Source organism: Planococcus citri, chromosome 1, assembly GCF_950023065.1.
Source record: "Planococcus citri chromosome 1, ihPlaCitr1.1, whole genome shotgun sequence".
In the NCBI taxonomy this organism is placed as follows: domain Eukaryota; kingdom Metazoa; phylum Arthropoda; class Insecta; order Hemiptera; family Pseudococcidae; genus Planococcus; species Planococcus citri.
The window spans coordinates 72,792,538-72,810,715 of NC_088677.1; the positions used below are offsets into that span (position 1 = coordinate 72,792,538).

Here is an 18,178-nt window from a genome sequence, read left to right on the forward strand (position 1 = left end):
TCATCGGTTCATCGGTTCTGCACGTATTGTTTTCAAGTGTAGTTAAACAATACACTCGTGAACGTTTCGATGTGATATTAAGTACCTAGGTACCTGTTTTGTTCAACGTTCTACTTCAATCAGTGCATTAAATGCCGGTAACTCCCGATAAGATATATCCAATTTCAAGGTACGTACTAACATTTAGTCTTAAGATTAAAATTGAATTTTTATTCTTCATTTACACAAATAATAATGCATAAGAGACCGTGCTTCCAGCTAATGTGGGGTCCAGGGCGAAAAAAATGAGGCTCTCTTGAATGTCTTTCACATCCCCTCCCTCTTTAAACCATGTTTTTTTTTGAAGTTTTTTTTTTTACATGTTGAGAGAGATGCTAACAACAAACTCGCCAGCTAACTCTCCCCGTAAAACTCTGAAAGAAACTAGGAAACTATCAAATACGCTAGAAACTGATTGATACAAACGGTTCCTAGGTCATCCCCACCCCATTTAAAGCAGAATTAAGCTAAAAATCCCCTTATTTTGCCCATATTATCGGTTTTTTCCATCTTAAAAGGAGTGGGGATGACCTAGGAAGCAAAAATTTGGATATGTTGATCACAGATAGGGTACTGTCCGATGGTATGATTTTGGACCCTTTTCATCCATTTGGGGTCATGTTATGCCCCTCCAAAAAAATGACCTTTCCATAATTTTCAACTTTGACCCTCCCCACTCCAGAGGTGAACTCTAGCTCCCAAAAGAATCCCATTCCCCAAGTTTGACTTCATTATATCAATTAGAACAGGTTACAAGTCCCAAATCATAAAATGTAAAATTATTGAAATCACATCACTTTGAGGGTCGTAGCGCCACCCCCCTTGAGGCTAGGGAGTTGGTCGATAGCTCATTTGATAGGTATTGGGGAGGAGATGAAATGATTACTGGGCTCATTTTACTCAAAATTCAATATTTCAGGAGTTCTTGATGAAAAACCAATTTTGGGGGGCTTTGATCCACTGTGGGGGGTTAGCTCGTGGGGTAGGGGCGAGGACTTTTAGTATGTTATTCAGCACACCACCCTAGAGAATATTCACCAAAAAAACCTTTGTTTGTAATTATGTTCGGGTCAAATTGCATATTGCCTGCGCTATTGGACAGTAACGCTCCTGTCACGTAATATACTATTAACTCCGGCAAATTTGACAGAAAAAAACATGACAAAATACATGAATTTTTATTGGTAATTTGAAACAAAAAGAGGACGTCAATCAAGAATGTAAAATTTTCGGAGCAGCAATGAGTGCCTACCAATCACTCAATTGAAGGTTTGTCCTTGTGGATGGTACTTTTTGAGGTTTTATGGGGGAACAAGTGTTTACCTATTATATCGTCAGCTTAACGAACTCACGTCTTCATAATAATATGGAAATACATCGGTACAAAAAGTAGCTGAGAAAGGTCAGAAATTCAGTTGCTGTTCTGACAGTTAATGAATTCGCAAAAATAAGTAGTAAAATGGTTTGCAGGTTTTTTAAAGTCGAGAGTTTCATCGCAACACCCGAACCCTAAAATTAGTCCGAAAATGCCTTCGTTTCAAGTCAACCTTGAATGCACACAATGACCACAGTTTTACGAATTTTTTTCAGGTTCTCGTATATTGAAAAATGGACCCGGTGGACATGAAAACGATGGATTCAAGAGTCGAAGACGAGGAAGAAATAATGTCAGAAATCGAAAAACACATCAATCATATAGTAGAAAAAATGAAAAATGATGGCATATCTTTCGACGGTTGTGACACTCCCGAAAGCCCTCGATTAATGAAATTAATAGCACGATTGCAACATCAAACAGATATAACAATTAGCATATGCAGCAGACCTGAAATGGTTTTCAAACACAACTGGATTCGTGAAATCATCACAAACTTTTTCCCGCAAACAGCGAAACAACTGCAGGGAGAATCGGATGAATCTACCACGTCCACAATGAAAGCTGCCAGACATGGTAATTTCCTGGATTTGCAGACACTACTAAAGAATGAGGAGAAAGAACAATTAAATGCAGATATTGCAGCTCCACGGAAAACTATACTCCTTGCTTTACTCGATGGTATGATTGCTTATAAATATGAACAATATCCAGGCAGAGTACTTTTGGAAAATATAATAGCAGGAAAGGGAGTACGTGAATCCATAAGAGAGACTTGTTTTTTCCACCAGAAGAAACCTTCGAGTTTCCAGGACAAACACCAGATCATTATCAATGCTTAGAATATATTCTGAACAACGTTCCAATCAACCAATTGGATATCAATTTTGAAGACGTCAATGGGAATACAGCTTTGCATTACGCAGTCGCTTGGCAAGAGGCAAAAGCTATTGTGTTGCTTTTGCAAAATGGTGCTTGTATGTGCAAAGCAAACAAAAACGGAACGATTCCTTTGAAATCAATCAATTCGCAAATACTGCAACAGTACCTAGACAGCTGTATCTCATCCAATAATTACCCTCCTGAGCACACAGATTATCAGATCACCATAGATTTCAAATTGTTTATGCCACAAAAACAACAGTATGGGGGAGAAAAACAGGAAAACGTGTGCGAAACCGAACCTTTGCTGATCATTCTTAAAAATTCCAGATTCAATAATCTGCTCAGTCATCCAGTTATAACGAGTTATCTTTGTTTAAAATGGCACAAAGTTAAAATATTCTTCTACTTGAACTTGATGTGGTACTTCCTTTACTGGTTTTTACTTAATTCTCATCTTATTTGCATTTCTCATCAGGCATCTCTTGAAAAGTACAACACCGATGGCATCCACGGAACCATTAACTCCTCGTTTGATAATGTTTGTAAATTACCTGTTTCTTGCTACTGGCAAATCTTGATCATTATTTCTTGCTCAACACTTATTGTCAGGAAATTGAATCATGGCTGGAATCTGCCAATGACGTATTTCAAATTTAAAGAAAACTGGGTGGAATTATGTTTGTTCGCATCAACTTTCTATTTCTTGTACGGTTCACACGGCAATCCAGTATTGGCATCTGCGATGGTATTGGTTTCGTGGTTAGAACTGGTGCTATTGATTGGTCGGCATCCTCTACTTTCCACTCATATTGAAATGTTCAGAACAGTATCAGTGAATTTCTTCAAATACCTATTTCTGTATTCCATCATGATTATTGCCTTCGCTTTCAGCTTCTATATCATATTCACAGATGCAAAAACTGCCAACAGTCAGTCTAGCAAATTCCATTTCCTCATCACGTCCATCATCGAGACATTTGCCAGGAGCAAACTTGGATTCGATAAGTCGGCAGTCACATCGAATGAATTAAACATTTGGGCTGATGTATGCTCGATCATATTCACCTACATCATATCTATCGTACTTCTCAATCTGTTGAACGGGTTGGCTTTTGGTGACACTCTGAAAACCCAACACGCATCTGAACTTATAGGGATAAAATCCCGAATTAATTTTATAGCTCAAATTGAAAGTATGACAGTGTTACCCTTTTTCAAATTCATTGATAAACTTTGTCATTGGTTTTGTTTCTGTTTCTCTTCCTTTGGTAAAAGAAGTCGGAAGTATTTTGAACGAGTCATTATTGAGGAGCCTTCCTCCACCACGTCGACTTCTGGTAAACAAAATTCGGCTCTGTCTTTCACTGAAACTATCTATAACCGCATTTGCCTGAGTTATACTTTGGAGGATGGTAAAATCAAAATTTTTCCAAATCATGAACTTCTGAATCAGATAATTTGTGATCCCAAGATAATTGAAAAGGCTGTTGATATTTTGAAAAATAAACAAAGCCGTGAGGGTCAAGAGTTGGATGAATTTTGTGAGAACATACTTCAAGAAATTAAAACAAAAATTAGCTGTGACCTTTATTACCCTTCCTTGAGGTCTGTGCAGCTAAAGGATCAAATTAAATACTTATGGTAGGTACTTACCTACCTGAAATGATAGAATTCTCGGTGTAGATAAATTATACTTGTAATAACTATAAAAACGTAACCTGAAAGCTGTAGTTCAATTTTTTTTTAATTTATTTTGTGAATGTACTAACATTACTCTCGGGGAAAAAAGTTCCGACGTGGTCATATATAAACTAATGTTTCCATTACCCTCCTCGTGTGGTCTATGCAGCTAATGGGTCAAGAATTCTCAGTTAAGATAAATTATTCTTATGTAAAAATGTACAGCCAAACATAATTTTAAGGCTGTAGGGGTAACGGCCCTATTCTTTTACCCCCCTAAGGACATATCTTGAAATTTCTTCTGACCTAATGAAGCTAGAGAAAAACTGAAAAGCGCATTGAAATCAGCAAACATTCGTTGACAAGATTCAGTGTTTGCCAAAAGTTTAATTTCATTAGGCTCGCCAGAAAAATTTTTTTTTTGCAAAAAAACGAGTTCGCAATTTTTTTTACCCCCATTCGCTATTTCGTTTACCCCCGTTCGCTATTTTTTTTACCCCCCAATTTTTTCTGTGTTTTCAATAGTAGCAATATAGATTCAACGTTTCCTGACAAATTATTAATTAATCATGCCAAAAAGTGTCCTTTCCGTTATCATTAGTGTATTCATTGCTTGAAAACTTAATTGAGAATAAAATTGAGAATTTATAAAGATTATTTGTGCAAATTTTCAACAAAAAAATTTAATACACGTATTTTTGGACTCTAAAATTCCTGGACCACCAGATGAACGCATTGTTTCACAAGAAACTATTTTTTAGACATTTTTTGCGGATATAGATGGTGAAAGTTCCTGCTACGATTTTCTGTTTCCATGTTATTGCTATACTTAAGGTCTTCAATTTTGTACCCGTTTTTGTTTTGTTTGCTTTCACAGACAACCTTTATTAGAGGGGTATCAATCATATTTTATTCAATTTTTTTGGTTGATTATTTACATTGATGTAATCAACTGTAGAAAGTGTTTTTTAGACAATATTATTTACAAAAGTTCAGAGCCATACATTGAAAACTTCCCCAAAAATGAATAAAATTTATATCACGCCCTTAAACGGTCTTCAGCGAGCAAAAATTCTGAAAATAGTAGGGGGTAAAAAAATTAGAGAACAAAAATTACTATGGATTTTCTATTTTTTTACCCGGTAAAAAAAATAGAAAACTGGGCTTGAATCGTTCCCTATTTTTTTACCCCCTCTAAAAATGTTTAGAAAACAATTTTGATGAAAACTAACCAGCTCATCTAATAGACCAGAGCGTGTAGAATTCAGCGATGTACTCATGAACTCATTTTGATGGAAATTAGTGCGTCCAATCCTTAAAATCAAAACACACTTTTTTAAAATTTTGTCAAGAAAATCGACTAAAATTCACATCACATTTTTCAAAGTCCCCTGAACCATGAAGATTAAATGGAAAATGCAGTTTTTCAAGGGCATTGTGTTCCAAAAGAACCACAAAACATGTTGATATGGTTTTCAATTCGATTCATGACTTTGGTGGCTTATTTTTCAGAAAATTCTTGGGGGGTAAAAAAAACTAGAGAGGGTAAAAAAAACTGGGCCGTTACCCCTAGTTCAATTTTTTTTTAAATTTATTTTGTGAATGTACTATTTACTTTTTTGCACTCAGAATTAATATTTACGTACCTATACCTACGTATATTTTAAAATTAGAATTATCGTGCTACAGATTTTATCTTTTTTTTTTTCATTAAAAATCATTAAACATCAACCTCATATATCCATTTCTTCTTTTTTTTAAAATAAATCACAGAATTGAAAAAAAAAAAACAGTTTTAGAAATGAAAATAATTCCACTCTCTAGTCTCTACATAAATAACACTGGGCAAAAATTATTAGGTACCTAACTTTTTTTTTGTCTTTGGATTGGAAATGCACTTAATCGATAGTTTAGACACTAAAACAAAAATCACCGTGAGTTTTTTAAATTTGAGTTGTTTTTGTGGTCAGGAGAGGCAGTCAAAGTGATGAAAATGATCGGTTTTGCTCTATTTCAAAAATTCATAGCGATATCTGGATTGTTTCGCAAAAAAAATCATTTTCAAATTATACGCTCTTTATTTTGCCCGATTTTCAATGTTTCAAGTGCATAACTTACGACTAATTTTCCTTCTTAATAATTACCTAGTGTTGGCTGCATTAATTGCACAATATGTAGGCACGAATAATTTAGTGTTGTGAAATTGAAAATAAATCAGATCGTCAAGCTTTTTTTGCTTTGAGACGAAGATTCAGAAAAATGTTTTTTTTATCAAATATCTAGACCTTGATTAAAGATAAAGAAATGCGCAAACATTAGTTTGGAAAGTGTATTTATTTACATGGGAGATATGGACGCTCACGTATTGGAGGAAAATTGCAATATCGTAAAGTTAAAGCAGGGTCAACTTAAAAATATAAATGATACTGTTTAACTTTAACCAGTTTGTGGAACTACTTGACGATGGGAGAGGGGATGAAGATCAGTGCTCTCACTTTTTCAAGCATCAAAAATCAGCTGGTATAGTTGAAATACGATATTCTCCATTCAAGCTCAAAAATTCAGAAAAAATTACGTCAATACGTACAATTTTTTATGCTGTTCAACCTTAAGTACAAGTAGGTGCTAATATCAAAAAATTGAAATGACGTTTTATTGTGTTCTTGATTTTGAAAAATCCAAAGGTCACAAGGGAATACATTTTTTTCTAGATGGTGCATCACATCTCTCCATCAATGTTGAAAAAGAATACAAAAATTACGTCATAACAAAATAATTAATTACTAACATGATACAAAACTGCGTTTTCCAAGTTTGTTTAGTAAATTGAATTACAGAATTGGGTAGGTACCTAGTTAAAAAAATGAGATTTTTTCAGTGAAACAGATTAGATGACTAGGTAATTAGGTACATAATTATAATTGTTCTCATTGACTCCAAGAAATTTTGATTCATCCATCGATTCTGCACGTATTAAGGTAATTGTTTCTAAGTGGAATTACTCACAAATTAGCATCAAGCAAATGCAGTTGTGAAAGTTTCGATGTGATATTAAGTACCTAGGCACTTGTTTTGTTCAACGTTCTACTTCAATCAGTGCATTAAATCTTGGGAACTTCCAATAGGATATATCCAATTTCAAGGTACGTACCTTACTAACATTTTTCCTGCTGATTAAAATTGAATTTTTATTTTTCATTAACACGAAAATAAGGTTGTTTACAAAACACAATTTTTCCAGAAGTTTCCTCCTATAAGAATGCTCCCTTCAACGTCAACAAATAAATATGATTTCGTTTTCAAAAAAAAAAAAAGTTATTTAAAGAAGTTTCTTCTGGAAAAGTTCTATTAGAAAAAAGTTTTCTTAAAAAAAAGTTTCCTTTGAAGTTATAATTTTTAATACTTAGTTGAGGTCAAAAACAAATTTCGTTTCTTGACAAACAATTTTTGGAATATTTTTTTTCATAAAAATTTTTTTCACGATGTCTTTTTTCAAAGCAAATTTTTATAGCTTTTGTTTCATGAAGTTTACATTTTCCCAAAACTTGGATCCTTTGGTACCTATTTTTTGTTCAAAATTTCAAAAATAAAGTTTTCTTCAATTTCTTCGTACATGACGGTTGCCATTCTCTTTTCAATGAAGTTTGCATACCTATACTCTATTCAAAAACAAAAAGAAGTTTTCATTTTCCATTCAAAAACATAAAAATTGAAAAAAAAATAAAAATAAAAATAAGATAATTCAGCAGAAGAATAAAATTTGACAAAAAAAGAAGCGAGTGGGCAATTTTATAAGAAACAGGACTTTTTGATTGGCAAACTGTGAAACAGAAAGAGTACTACTTTTTTTTTCGACGTTGGCAAATAAATAAACACAAATTTCAAGGAAATTTTTGTAAGAATTTCTTCAAAAAACTAATTTCTGAGAAATTACGAAAAAACGTAACAGCTTTTCGTCAACTCACAAAAAATGACAATTTCGACAAAAAACCGGAATTTTCCGACAATTTTTGAAAAAACAGTATTTTTTTGCAATCTTGGGAAGAATAACAGAACTGATTGACAATTTCGGCAAAAATTGACATTCTCTGACAACTTTACGAACCAAAAACGTACACTTTAAGACATTTTTTACAAAAATTGTCACTTTTCGACAATTGTGCCAAAAATGGACACTAGTTGACTATTTCACCAAAAATTTACGCTTTTTGACATTTTTTCTTCAAAATACACTTTTTGAATTTTCCAAAAATTTAAATTTTTTGACTCTGGCTAATTTGGACAAAGACAACTTGGTAGGTACCTACTCGTACATACATCACATCTCTCATACCTATATGATGAAGAATAATACGAAAATTATGTACGTCACTACAAACAAACTAATAACAAACATGATAAGGTAATCTGACCAGTGTATGATTCAACAGCCAGTATAGTTGATCACACTGTATTAAAATGTGCGCGTTGAGTGTATTTGGAAACTACTCGTAGCTTTACAAAATGTTGGCAGATTTATTCCAGATCATGTTCTACAAAGTTATTGTTCTTCACTTTTTATGCAGTGTGATCAACTACTGGCTGCTGATCATACATGGCCAACACGGGTCAGGTTACCTTATAGGTACCGAACGTCGTTTTCCAAGATTGTACAATGATTTGAATCATAGAATTGGGTACCTCATTAAGAAAATTAGATTTCCACGGAAACTGATGAATAGGTAATTACACAAAATGTTTCGCACTCACGCTAGGAAATTTTGATTCATCCATCAGTTCTTGCCTACTAATTAGCATAAAGCAATACATTCGTGAAAGTTTCATTGTGATATTAAGTATGAAGATGTAGGCACCTAGATACCAGTTTTGTTCAACGTTTTACTTCAATCAGTATTTAAAATTTTGGAAACTTACAAGAGAATAACTACATCTAGTATCAAGGTACGTAGGTATTAATATTTTTACTGAAGATTAAAATTGAATTTTTATTCTTCATTTATACAAATAACAATGCATAAGAGACAGTGCTCCCGAGAGCTAATGTGGGGGTGGGGCCCAGGGCATACAAAAATTAGAGCCTCTTGAATGTCTTCACATTTTCTCCCTCTCTAAACCATGTCTTTTCTTTCCAATCGAGGTCGAAAATAACGTTGTTTACAAAACAGAATTTTTCCAGCAGTTTTTTCGTGTAAAAATGTCTCCTCCCACCAACAAACAAATAAGTATGACTTCGTTTTCAAAAAAAAAAAAAAAAATAGCTAGGTATTAGAAAAGATTCTCTTGAAAAAGTTTTTTTAAAAAGAAGTTTTCTCGAAAAAAAGTTTACTTTGAAGGTTTCATTTTTAAAAGTTGAGGTCAAAAACAAATTTTTTCTCGTGACAAAAAATTTTTAGAAGTTTTTTTAGAATTTTTTTTTACGAAGTTTTTTTTTACTCGTACATTGTCTCGAGGTAAGTATTGAACTTCCGCAGCGCATCCTCCAAAGCTATGATACTTTGATCAAAACTGATTTCACAGTTTGAAAGGGCATTGCATTTTGAACCTTTTGATCATTTTAAATTTTTCAAAAGTTGAAAGTTGAACTTTCAAATTGAAAGTTCCAATTTCAAAATGGCGCTGTCAGTGGGAGCTACCATTAAAAATTCTGAAAAAATTTCCCTAGATGTAAGGTAAACCCGGGTGAGATGACGCACCATTCTTAGAATCGTCATAAATTCGGCAAAAATGACTCAAAAAATTTGATATTTTGTGAAAAGTACTACGTACAGGTTCTGTACCTGTGGCCATGAACAATTTTTTTTTGGTCAATAATTTTTCAATTTTTATGAAAATTTTTTTTTTTTTGGTAATCATTTAATATGTTTCTAACCTAGGTATTTGGGTTATCTACATATGTGTCAATTAATTTGTTAAATCTAAAGGTTTTTTACGTTCAAGTCGGCGTATTTCAGGGGGTTCGAGAACTTCACTCACGATTTCATTTGAATGATTTCAACAGAATTTTTTTTTTTTAAATAAATTTTATTTTTGGCCACATGGGAAGATGGCTTATGGAATTTCACATGTAAATAATTGAAAACGTATTGAACATTTTTTTTTGAAATTTGAGATGAGCAGAAGTCACAAAAGTAGTCTTCTGTGTTGGATGTGTCTAGTGAGCTCAAAGTAAAAAAATTCTGTTAAAAAAATGAAAAACATTATCATAACTATGAAATTTTCATAAGCCATCTCTCCCTCCACACATGTGCGGCATCTCTCCCATTTTGAGACTTTTTCATTTTTCGTAAATTGATCTCACAAATCATTTGATATTGAAAAAGTTGTATAGCTCAAATTAATCTATAATATTAAATTTACTTCCCATTGGACTATTTGAAAACCAATTTCAGAATGTATTTTGAACGAAAATTTTTGTTTTAAAAATCATGAAAATTTTTCAAAAAAATTCATCACTTTTCAACTTCAAGAATTTCCACAGACCAAAATATGTTAGGTCGGCGGAATATTTTTGGTGCATGTAAGGTAGTTGGGTATAAGGTATGTTTCTACGCCGTTGGATTTTCGAATCAGTGTTGCCAACATACCAAAATTGAAGGTGCGGCATCTCTCCCGGGTTTACCTCTTTTGATGCTTCTTTGAAATATTTAATTTTTGAGATGGTATCTTTAAATGAAGGGGGAGCACCCTCTCCTCCAAACTTGGGCCAAACTTTCAAAAAAATCTGGGGCATGCGATATATCGAATTGCATGTTTTTGGTGACGCTAAACGGAAGATGATGTCAGATCTTTGATTGGACCCCATCTACGGGCCCCAGCAGTTCAAAAAAGTGTTTATTGTTCCTGCGACGCATGGAACAGTATGTTTTTGGTGACGCTGAACACGGATACGACGTCAAATTTTTGATTGGACCCCATCCACGGCCCCCAGCACCTCCTCAAGAGGGGAATGTCAAAAAAATGGTTTCATTTGTGTGACATGACACATGAAATAATAAGTTTTCAATATTGCTGAACACGAATGTAGCCATAGTTTTCCAAATTGACCTCACCCATGGCCCCTACAACCTCCTCCAATGGAAGTCCAAAAAAAATTTTGGGGGCTGTGAATGGGGTCCAATAGGGTGGTCCTTATTTTCGAATTTTCGAATTTTTTTGATTCTTCCCCCCAAAGTTGTTCCCTTGTACGAGGAAATAAATCCCTGAAAATTTTAGCCGGATCGGATAATATTAACCTGTGCCGCAGAGCATCTGAAATTTTAGAACTGGTAGACCGCGTAGCCGTTGTATTTTCCCACGAGAGCTGTGCGGCGTTGTACGTGTTTTCCCCCAACACGCATATTCCATAGTTTTATGTTCGGCTGGATGTAGTGAAAAAATTTTTTTTGATAAGAAGGTCTCCGTTGGCCCTCAAATAAAGATCCTAGAGTATAATCGGCATCAGAAAATATTTTGAGGTGATTAAGATACAATTTCTGAAAAATGCTCAAAATCAACATAGGAAAAATTCAACAATTTTCAATTTTGAAAATGTAATGCCAAAAAAAGGATACCAAACGATGTCAAAAGAAACTCCAAACCAGTGTTACCAATTTTGGATTGGCCGCCTGTTATAGAGATTACATCATTGCAGCAATATTTGTTCATTATAAAAATTTTTGAGGAACATCGCCTTTTGGCATGATTTTGACAAATGTCACCCCTGCGAACTATCAGGGAGCAATCTAAAATTGATAACACTGGTTTAGAGTTTCTTTTAACATCGTTTGGTATCATTTTTTGGTATTACATTTTCAAAATCAAAAAATTTTTGGAATTTTTCTATGTTTATTTTGAGCATTTTTCAGAAATTGTATCTCAATCACCTCAAAATATTTTCTGATGCCGATTATAGTCTAGGATCTTTATTTGAGGGCCAAAGGAGACCTTCTTGTCAAAAAAATTTTTTTTCACTACATCCAGCCATACATAAAACTATAGAATATGCGTGTTAGGGGAAAACACGAACAACGCCGCGCAGCTCTCCTGGGAAAATACAATGACTACGCGGTCTACCAGTTCTAAAATTTCAGATGCTCTGCGGCACGGGTTAATATGTATTATCCGATCCGGCTAAAATTTTCAGGGATTTATTTTCTCATACAAGGGAACAACTTGGGGGGGGGGAGGAATCAAAAAAATCCCAAAAAAATTCTTTGACCATATAAATAAGGACCACCCTAGGGTCCAATCAAAAATCTCACTTCATATTCGTGTTCAGCGTCACCAAAAACATATTATTTCAAGTGTCACACGAACAATTAAAACACTTTTCAAAACTTTTATCCCATTTGGGGAGGAGCTGGAGGTCATGGATGGGGTCCAATTAAAGATCTGACGTCATCTTCTCGTTTAGTGCCACCAAAAACATACAATTCGATGTATCACATGCCCCAATTTTTTTTTTCAAGTTTTGCCCCAAATTTGAGGGGGAGGGTGCTCCCCCTCCATTAAAAGGTCCCATCTCGAAAATTAAATATTTTGAAAAAGCATCAAAAGGTACATATACGGAAATTGTTTCAGAATTTTAAATGGTAGCTCCCACTTATGGTGCCATTTTGAAATTGGAACATTTAATTTGAAAGTTCAACTTTCAACTTTTTAAAATTTCAAAATGCAATGCCCTTTTGAACTGTGAAATCAGTTTTGATCAAAGTATCATAGCTTTGGAGGAATGCGCTGCTGAAGTTGTTACCTCGAGACAATATTACTTAGTCCGAAAATGTGTTCGTTTAAAGTCAAACTTTGAATGCACTCAATGACCACAATTTTACTTATTTTTTTCAGGTTACACCTTTCGCATATCAAAAAATGGACCGGATGGTCATGAAAACGATGGATTCGAGAGTCGAAAACGAGGAAGAAATAATGTCTGAAATCGAAAAACACATCAATCATATTGTAGAAAAAATGAAAAATGATGGCGTATCTTTCGACGGTTGTGACACTCCAGAAAGCCCTCGATTAATGAAATTAATAGCACGATTGCAACATCAAACAGATATAACAATTAGCATATGCAGCAGGCCTGAAATGGTTTTCAAACACGACTGGATCCGTGAAATCATCATAAACTTCTGTCGACAATCAGTGAAACAACTTCAGAGAGAATCGGATGAATCTACCTCATGTTTAATGAAAGCTGCCACACATGGTAATTTCCTACATTTGCAGTCATTACTAAAGAACAAGAAGAGACAACAACTATTAAAGGCAAGTCCACGGAAAACCATACTGCTTGCTTTACTCGATGGTATAATTGCCTATAAATATAAAGATTATCCGGGAAGAGTACTTTTGGAAAATTTAATAGCAGGCAAGGGAGTACGTGAATCCATAAGAGACTCGTTTTTTCCACCAAAAGAAACATCCCAGATTCCAGGCCAAACACGAGATCATTATCAATGCTTAGAATATATTCTGAACAACGTTCCAATCAACCAATTGGATATCAATTTTGAAGACGTCAATGGGAATACAGCTTTGCATTACGCAGTCGCTTGGCAAGAGGCAAAAGCTATAGTGTTGCTTTTGCAAAATGGGGCTTACATGTGCAAAGCAAACAAAAACGGAACGATTCCTTTGAAATCAATCAATTCGCAAATACTGCAACAGTACCTAGATAGCTGTATCTCATCCAATAACTACCCTCCTGAGCACGCAGATTATCAGATCACCATAGATTACAAATTGTTTATGCCACAAAAACAACAGTTCGGGGGAGAAAAACAGGGAAACTTCCGCGAATCCGAATCTGTGCTGATAATGCGTAACGATTCTAGACTTAAAAAACTGCTCACCCATCCAGTTATAAAGAGTTATCTGTGCTTAAAATGGCACACAGTTAAAATATTCTTCTACTTTAACTTGGTGTGGTACTTGCTTTACTGGTTTCTACTTAATTCTCATCTGTTTTGCATTTCTCACCTGACACCTCATAGAAACAACACAGATGACTTCCCTGGAACCATTAACTCCTCGCTCGATAATGTTTGTGAGTTACCTGTTTCATTCTGCTGGAATATCATGATCATTGTTTCTTGCTCATCACTTATCATCAGGGAATTGAATCAGATCTGGAACCTACCCAAGATGTATTTCAAGTCGATGGAAAACTGGATGGAATTATGTTTGTTCGCGTCAACTTTCTATTTCTTGTATGTTGCCCGCAACTGTCCATTACTGTCTTCTGCGATGGTATTGGCTTCGTGGTTAGAACTGGTGCTATTGATAGGTCGACATCCTGTACTTTCTACTCATATCGAAATGTTCAAAAGAGTATCGGTGAATTTCTTCAAATATCTATTTCTGTATTCCATCATGATTATTGCCTTCGCTTTCTGCTTCTATATCCTATTCAAAGACACCGAAACGGCCAGTGGCGTCGAGCCCAGCAAATTTAAATTCATCACCACGTCCATCTTCAAGACATTTCTCATGAGCAAAATCGGATTCGACAGTTCGGCAGTCTCATCGACTGAATTCAACATTTGGGCTGAAGTATGCTCGATCATATTCACCTACATCATATCTATCGTACTTCTCAATTTGTTGAACGGGTTGGCTTTTGGTGACACTCTGAAAACCCAAAACGCATCTGAACTTATAGGGATAACATCGCAAATTAATTTTATAGCCCAAATTGAAAGTATGGGAGTGCTTCGCTTTTTAAAATTCATTGATAAACTTTGTCAATGGTTGTATCGCCGTTTCTCATACTCTGGTAAGAGAAGTCGGACGTATTCTGAACTAGTCATTATTGAGGGGCCCTCCTCCACCACGTCGACTTCTCGTAAACAAAACTCGACTTCTTTTTTCACTGAAGCTATCTACAAATGTATTTGCCTGAGGTATCGCTTACAGGATGGTAAAATCAAAATCTTTCCAAATCGTAGTGAAATTATGGCACAGATTACATGTTGTCCCAAGATAATCGAAGATGCTGTTGATATTTTGAAAAATAAACAAAATAGTAAGACTCAAGAGATGAAATAATTTTGTAAAAATTAGCTTCTTAGCTTTGAATTGCCCTCCTTAGGTTTGTATAGGTAAAGGATCGAATTAAATAATATTGTACTTAAGGTGCCTACGTACCTCAAATGATACATAGAATTATTCTAGTAAGTGTAGATATATTAAATTAATATGTAAAAAAAAGAAAAACATAATTTTAAGGCTGTAATTCAATTTTTTTTTAATTTATTTTGTGAATGTATTTTTTAATTTTTTATACTCAGAATGAAAATTTATAAGTACTTATGTATTTTAAAATATAATATTGTCATGCTACCTACAGATAATTTTCCTCATTTTTTTCATTAAAAACCATTTAACATCGACCTCATAATTATGCCCATTTCTTTCTTCTTTCTATACAGTTATACCTATATATTTTTTTGGTGAAATTAATCATCATCATCATCATCATTGAACTCTGGCCCGGTGAGCTGTTCAGCCCGTCTGGGAAAAATTAATCATTAAAATTGAAAAAAAAACTGTTTTAGAAAAGAAAATAATATCATCTCCTTATATGAAAAAAACAAACATAAATACCTAATATTAAAAATAAATCGGAGCACTTCCACCATTTTTGCAAAAATTGCATGTCAATGTTTTAAATACCTATCAGGAAAATTTCTAAAAATAGCTCAATTTAATCTACATTAGACCTCACAAAAAAAAGTACCTACCTACCTTACATTGCGAAAAAAAGTGTGGGAGGATTTTTGAACAAATAGTGTGCACTTTCATTTTGAGAAGAAATCCGTCCAGAAAAAATTTCAGCTTTGCAGTTGCCCCTCAGCCTCTGAAGGAAAGATGCGAGTCCTCAAAAAGCAGACAATTTCGAAAAAATCGTGGGTTTTTTGCTGGAGACCTTACATAACGAGCAATGATAGTACCTATAACTAATTTACGTAAGTATTAGGTACTTACGTCATAATGACTCATCTGGCAACGTCGATCATTTTAATGTTATTATAGTAGATAAGACTCTAGGTAGGTACCCATTACCCACCACCAGTGAAATGGTGGATATTTTTTATTGTAATTAAAATCGAATGAAATTATTTTTTATTTAATAACAGCATATCTCTCTATTCAGGAAATGAATTTGTCGATGACGATAACTTCGAATTTATGCGATAATTTTTGCAAGGTCTTTCGTATATTTTTTTCATAAGTACCTACTCAGTGAAGTTGGTTGAAAATCCAAGCGAGGTTTCTCCAATGATAAAATGTCTCAACAATAATTATGATTTTTAAAAAATAATCACACAAATAAAAATTTACTGAATGATTTCAATTTATTCAAAAAAAAACAAAAAAAACATATAGGTATTATTTTTCTACGTTTAAAAAATGCAGAATGCAACACATTCATTATCAAAACCTGCAATTTGTGCGCACATCGACGAGCTTCTCGTCAATTTTATGGCAGGTACGTATTTAATGAAAATAAAAACACCAAAGTGGAAAAGAAAATATGAATTCAACACGCGTGTACTATCACCATATTTACCTCCGTTAAACAGAATATTATTCGTAGAATTATTTGCCTCTGAATTATCAGAAAGAAACCGATAAATGACGGATAATTTTACGAATTATATTCGTGTTAAATATTACCACTTATCAACTGTTCAAATTAACACGCTGATTGTAAATATGCATTTGTATGTGACCACGTCTACAGCGAAAACAAGAATATCTACATCATCGTAAATTGGCAGAAAACACTGAGAAAATTTATCTCATACAGTAGTTTATCGTCATTCGTACATTATAAGACGTGCATCTCAATTTTTTAATGGGAAAGTGTTATTGACTAATGCGTAATGCCTTAATTCTACGTAAGCTACTGAACAGTTCGCGATTTTTTTAAATAGCTACATGAACGAGTAATTTGATGCGATTCTTCAACTGAAATTTCGGCTTCAGAACGTTCACTTTTCCAGGTATGTTCATGTATACGTTGCAGGTAGTTTATAAGTACCTACTACCTACCTATGAATATTTACTTCTATAAAATGCATAAAAAATAGACATAATGTATTTTACCTACATTTAAGTGATTCTCAATTGGCACCTACCTTTTCGATTTTTCATACAGTCTGATATAAAAAAGATACGAACATTTGGAAAACCTATTTTCATTTTTTATGAACATTCACTTAACGTTACAAAATTTTATTCGAACTCATTAAAATCGTCTGAAAATTCGCCTACAAGAAAGGCCTAATAATGCTTGCAAATCTTTAGATCTAAGGCTATAATAGGTATATTATCTATGTAAAATTGAAAATACCTAGGTATAATTATGCTTATCCAATTTTTTAAAAATATTTGTGCCTTGGCAGATGAAAATGATCAAAATGGGCGTCCATGTGAGCGAGTACCGCTCGAATAAATCCGATGCATCGATCAAATTATCAGATCAAAGCAGCAATAATCAAATTGTCCCAAAACTGATCAACTCCTCCTCATCAGAGGAAGCATCACCAGCACCACCGTTGGCACCGTTGGATTTACATGATCTCAAAATAGAACTGGAATCGGTACTAGATAAGATATTTCACCTGAAAAACGGATCAACACAAGGCGACCATTATAAATGTTTGAATGTTATTTTGCTGAAGTTTTTAACATCTCTACGGCGAATTAGCGAGGTATCGAAAATTGACGAAAGTTCTAAAAATTCTTCTTCGCTTTGTAATGTTTCGATGTCAAGTTGATGGTTTTTATTTCTAGACTTTGTGTGGAAAGAATTTTTGTACAGATGCCTAATTATTGATTTGTACAAATAAAATAATTTTAGATGGTATATATTTATAGGGCTTTCTGCCAATTATTATTATTATTATTTTAAATAAAAATTTAATTCAAGACTAAAATGAAAATACCTAAATTAAAGTCTATTTATATCTATTGTCAAAGTTTTAGAGAAGATACACGTAACTCCTGTGCAACATGTGAGGGGGTTTTGGTGTCCCTATAAATAATCTAATTTTAGGTGCGAATTTTAAAAATCTACTACTGCAAAATAATTCAAAATTTTCTCCAGAAATTTTTTTGTATTGAAAAAAATTTTCCAGCTCACGAAGGAAGGAACCTCTTGAACTGGAATCCTCCTATTTGAACAAAACAAGCGCTCAAATTCATTTT

At 33.9% G+C, this 18,178-nt stretch overlaps 2 protein-coding genes and 1 long non-coding RNA gene across 5 annotated transcripts; all 3 read left to right on the forward strand.

The window, feature by feature from the left end:
* On the forward strand, positions 1 to 4,023 carry LOC135831295 (transient receptor potential cation channel protein painless-like). Its single transcript, XM_065343679.1, has 2 exons — positions 1 to 169; positions 1,630 to 4,023. The coding sequence occupies exon 2, from the start codon at positions 2,394 to 2,396 to the stop codon at positions 3,942 to 3,944; it is 1,551 nt and encodes a 516-aa protein (XP_065199751.1). The 5' UTR covers positions 1 to 169; positions 1,630 to 2,393; the 3' UTR covers positions 3,945 to 4,023.
* A 2,947-nt stretch (positions 4,024 to 6,970) lies between these two features.
* LOC135831264 (transient receptor potential cation channel protein painless-like) lies at positions 6,971 to 15,308 on the forward strand. 3 transcript variants are annotated; one of them, XM_065343637.1, is made up of 2 exons: positions 6,971 to 7,122; positions 12,803 to 15,308. In XM_065343637.1, the coding sequence occupies exon 2, from the start codon at positions 12,827 to 12,829 to the stop codon at positions 15,008 to 15,010; it is 2,184 nt and encodes a 727-aa protein (XP_065199709.1). In that variant the 5' UTR covers positions 6,971 to 7,122; positions 12,803 to 12,826; the 3' UTR covers positions 15,011 to 15,308. The 3 variants fall into 3 exon arrangements, with proteins under 3 accessions (XP_065199709.1, XP_065199699.1, XP_065199714.1); XM_065343627.1 differs by lacking the exon at positions 6,971 to 7,122 and adding an exon at positions 8,430 to 8,920; XM_065343642.1 differs by lacking the exon at positions 6,971 to 7,122 and adding an exon at positions 8,430 to 8,700.
* Positions 15,309 to 16,280: 972 nt separating this feature from the next.
* LOC135831320 (uncharacterized) lies at positions 16,281 to 17,837 on the forward strand. The gene is made up of 2 exons (XR_010556177.1): positions 16,281 to 16,971; positions 17,374 to 17,837. It is a non-coding gene; the product is annotated as an uncharacterized LOC135831320 (long non-coding RNA).
* Positions 17,838 to 18,178: the final 341 nt, after the last annotated feature.

What these genes read in the sequence shown, in the direction of transcription:
- LOC135831264 (XM_065343637.1), top strand. Translation starts at nt 12,827, where the DNA reads ATGGACCGGATGGTCATGAAAACGATGGATTCGAGAGTCGAAAACGAG.
- LOC135831295 (XM_065343679.1), top strand. Translation starts at nt 2,394, where the DNA reads ATGTGCAAAGCAAACAAAAACGGAACGATTCCTTTGAAATCAATCAAT.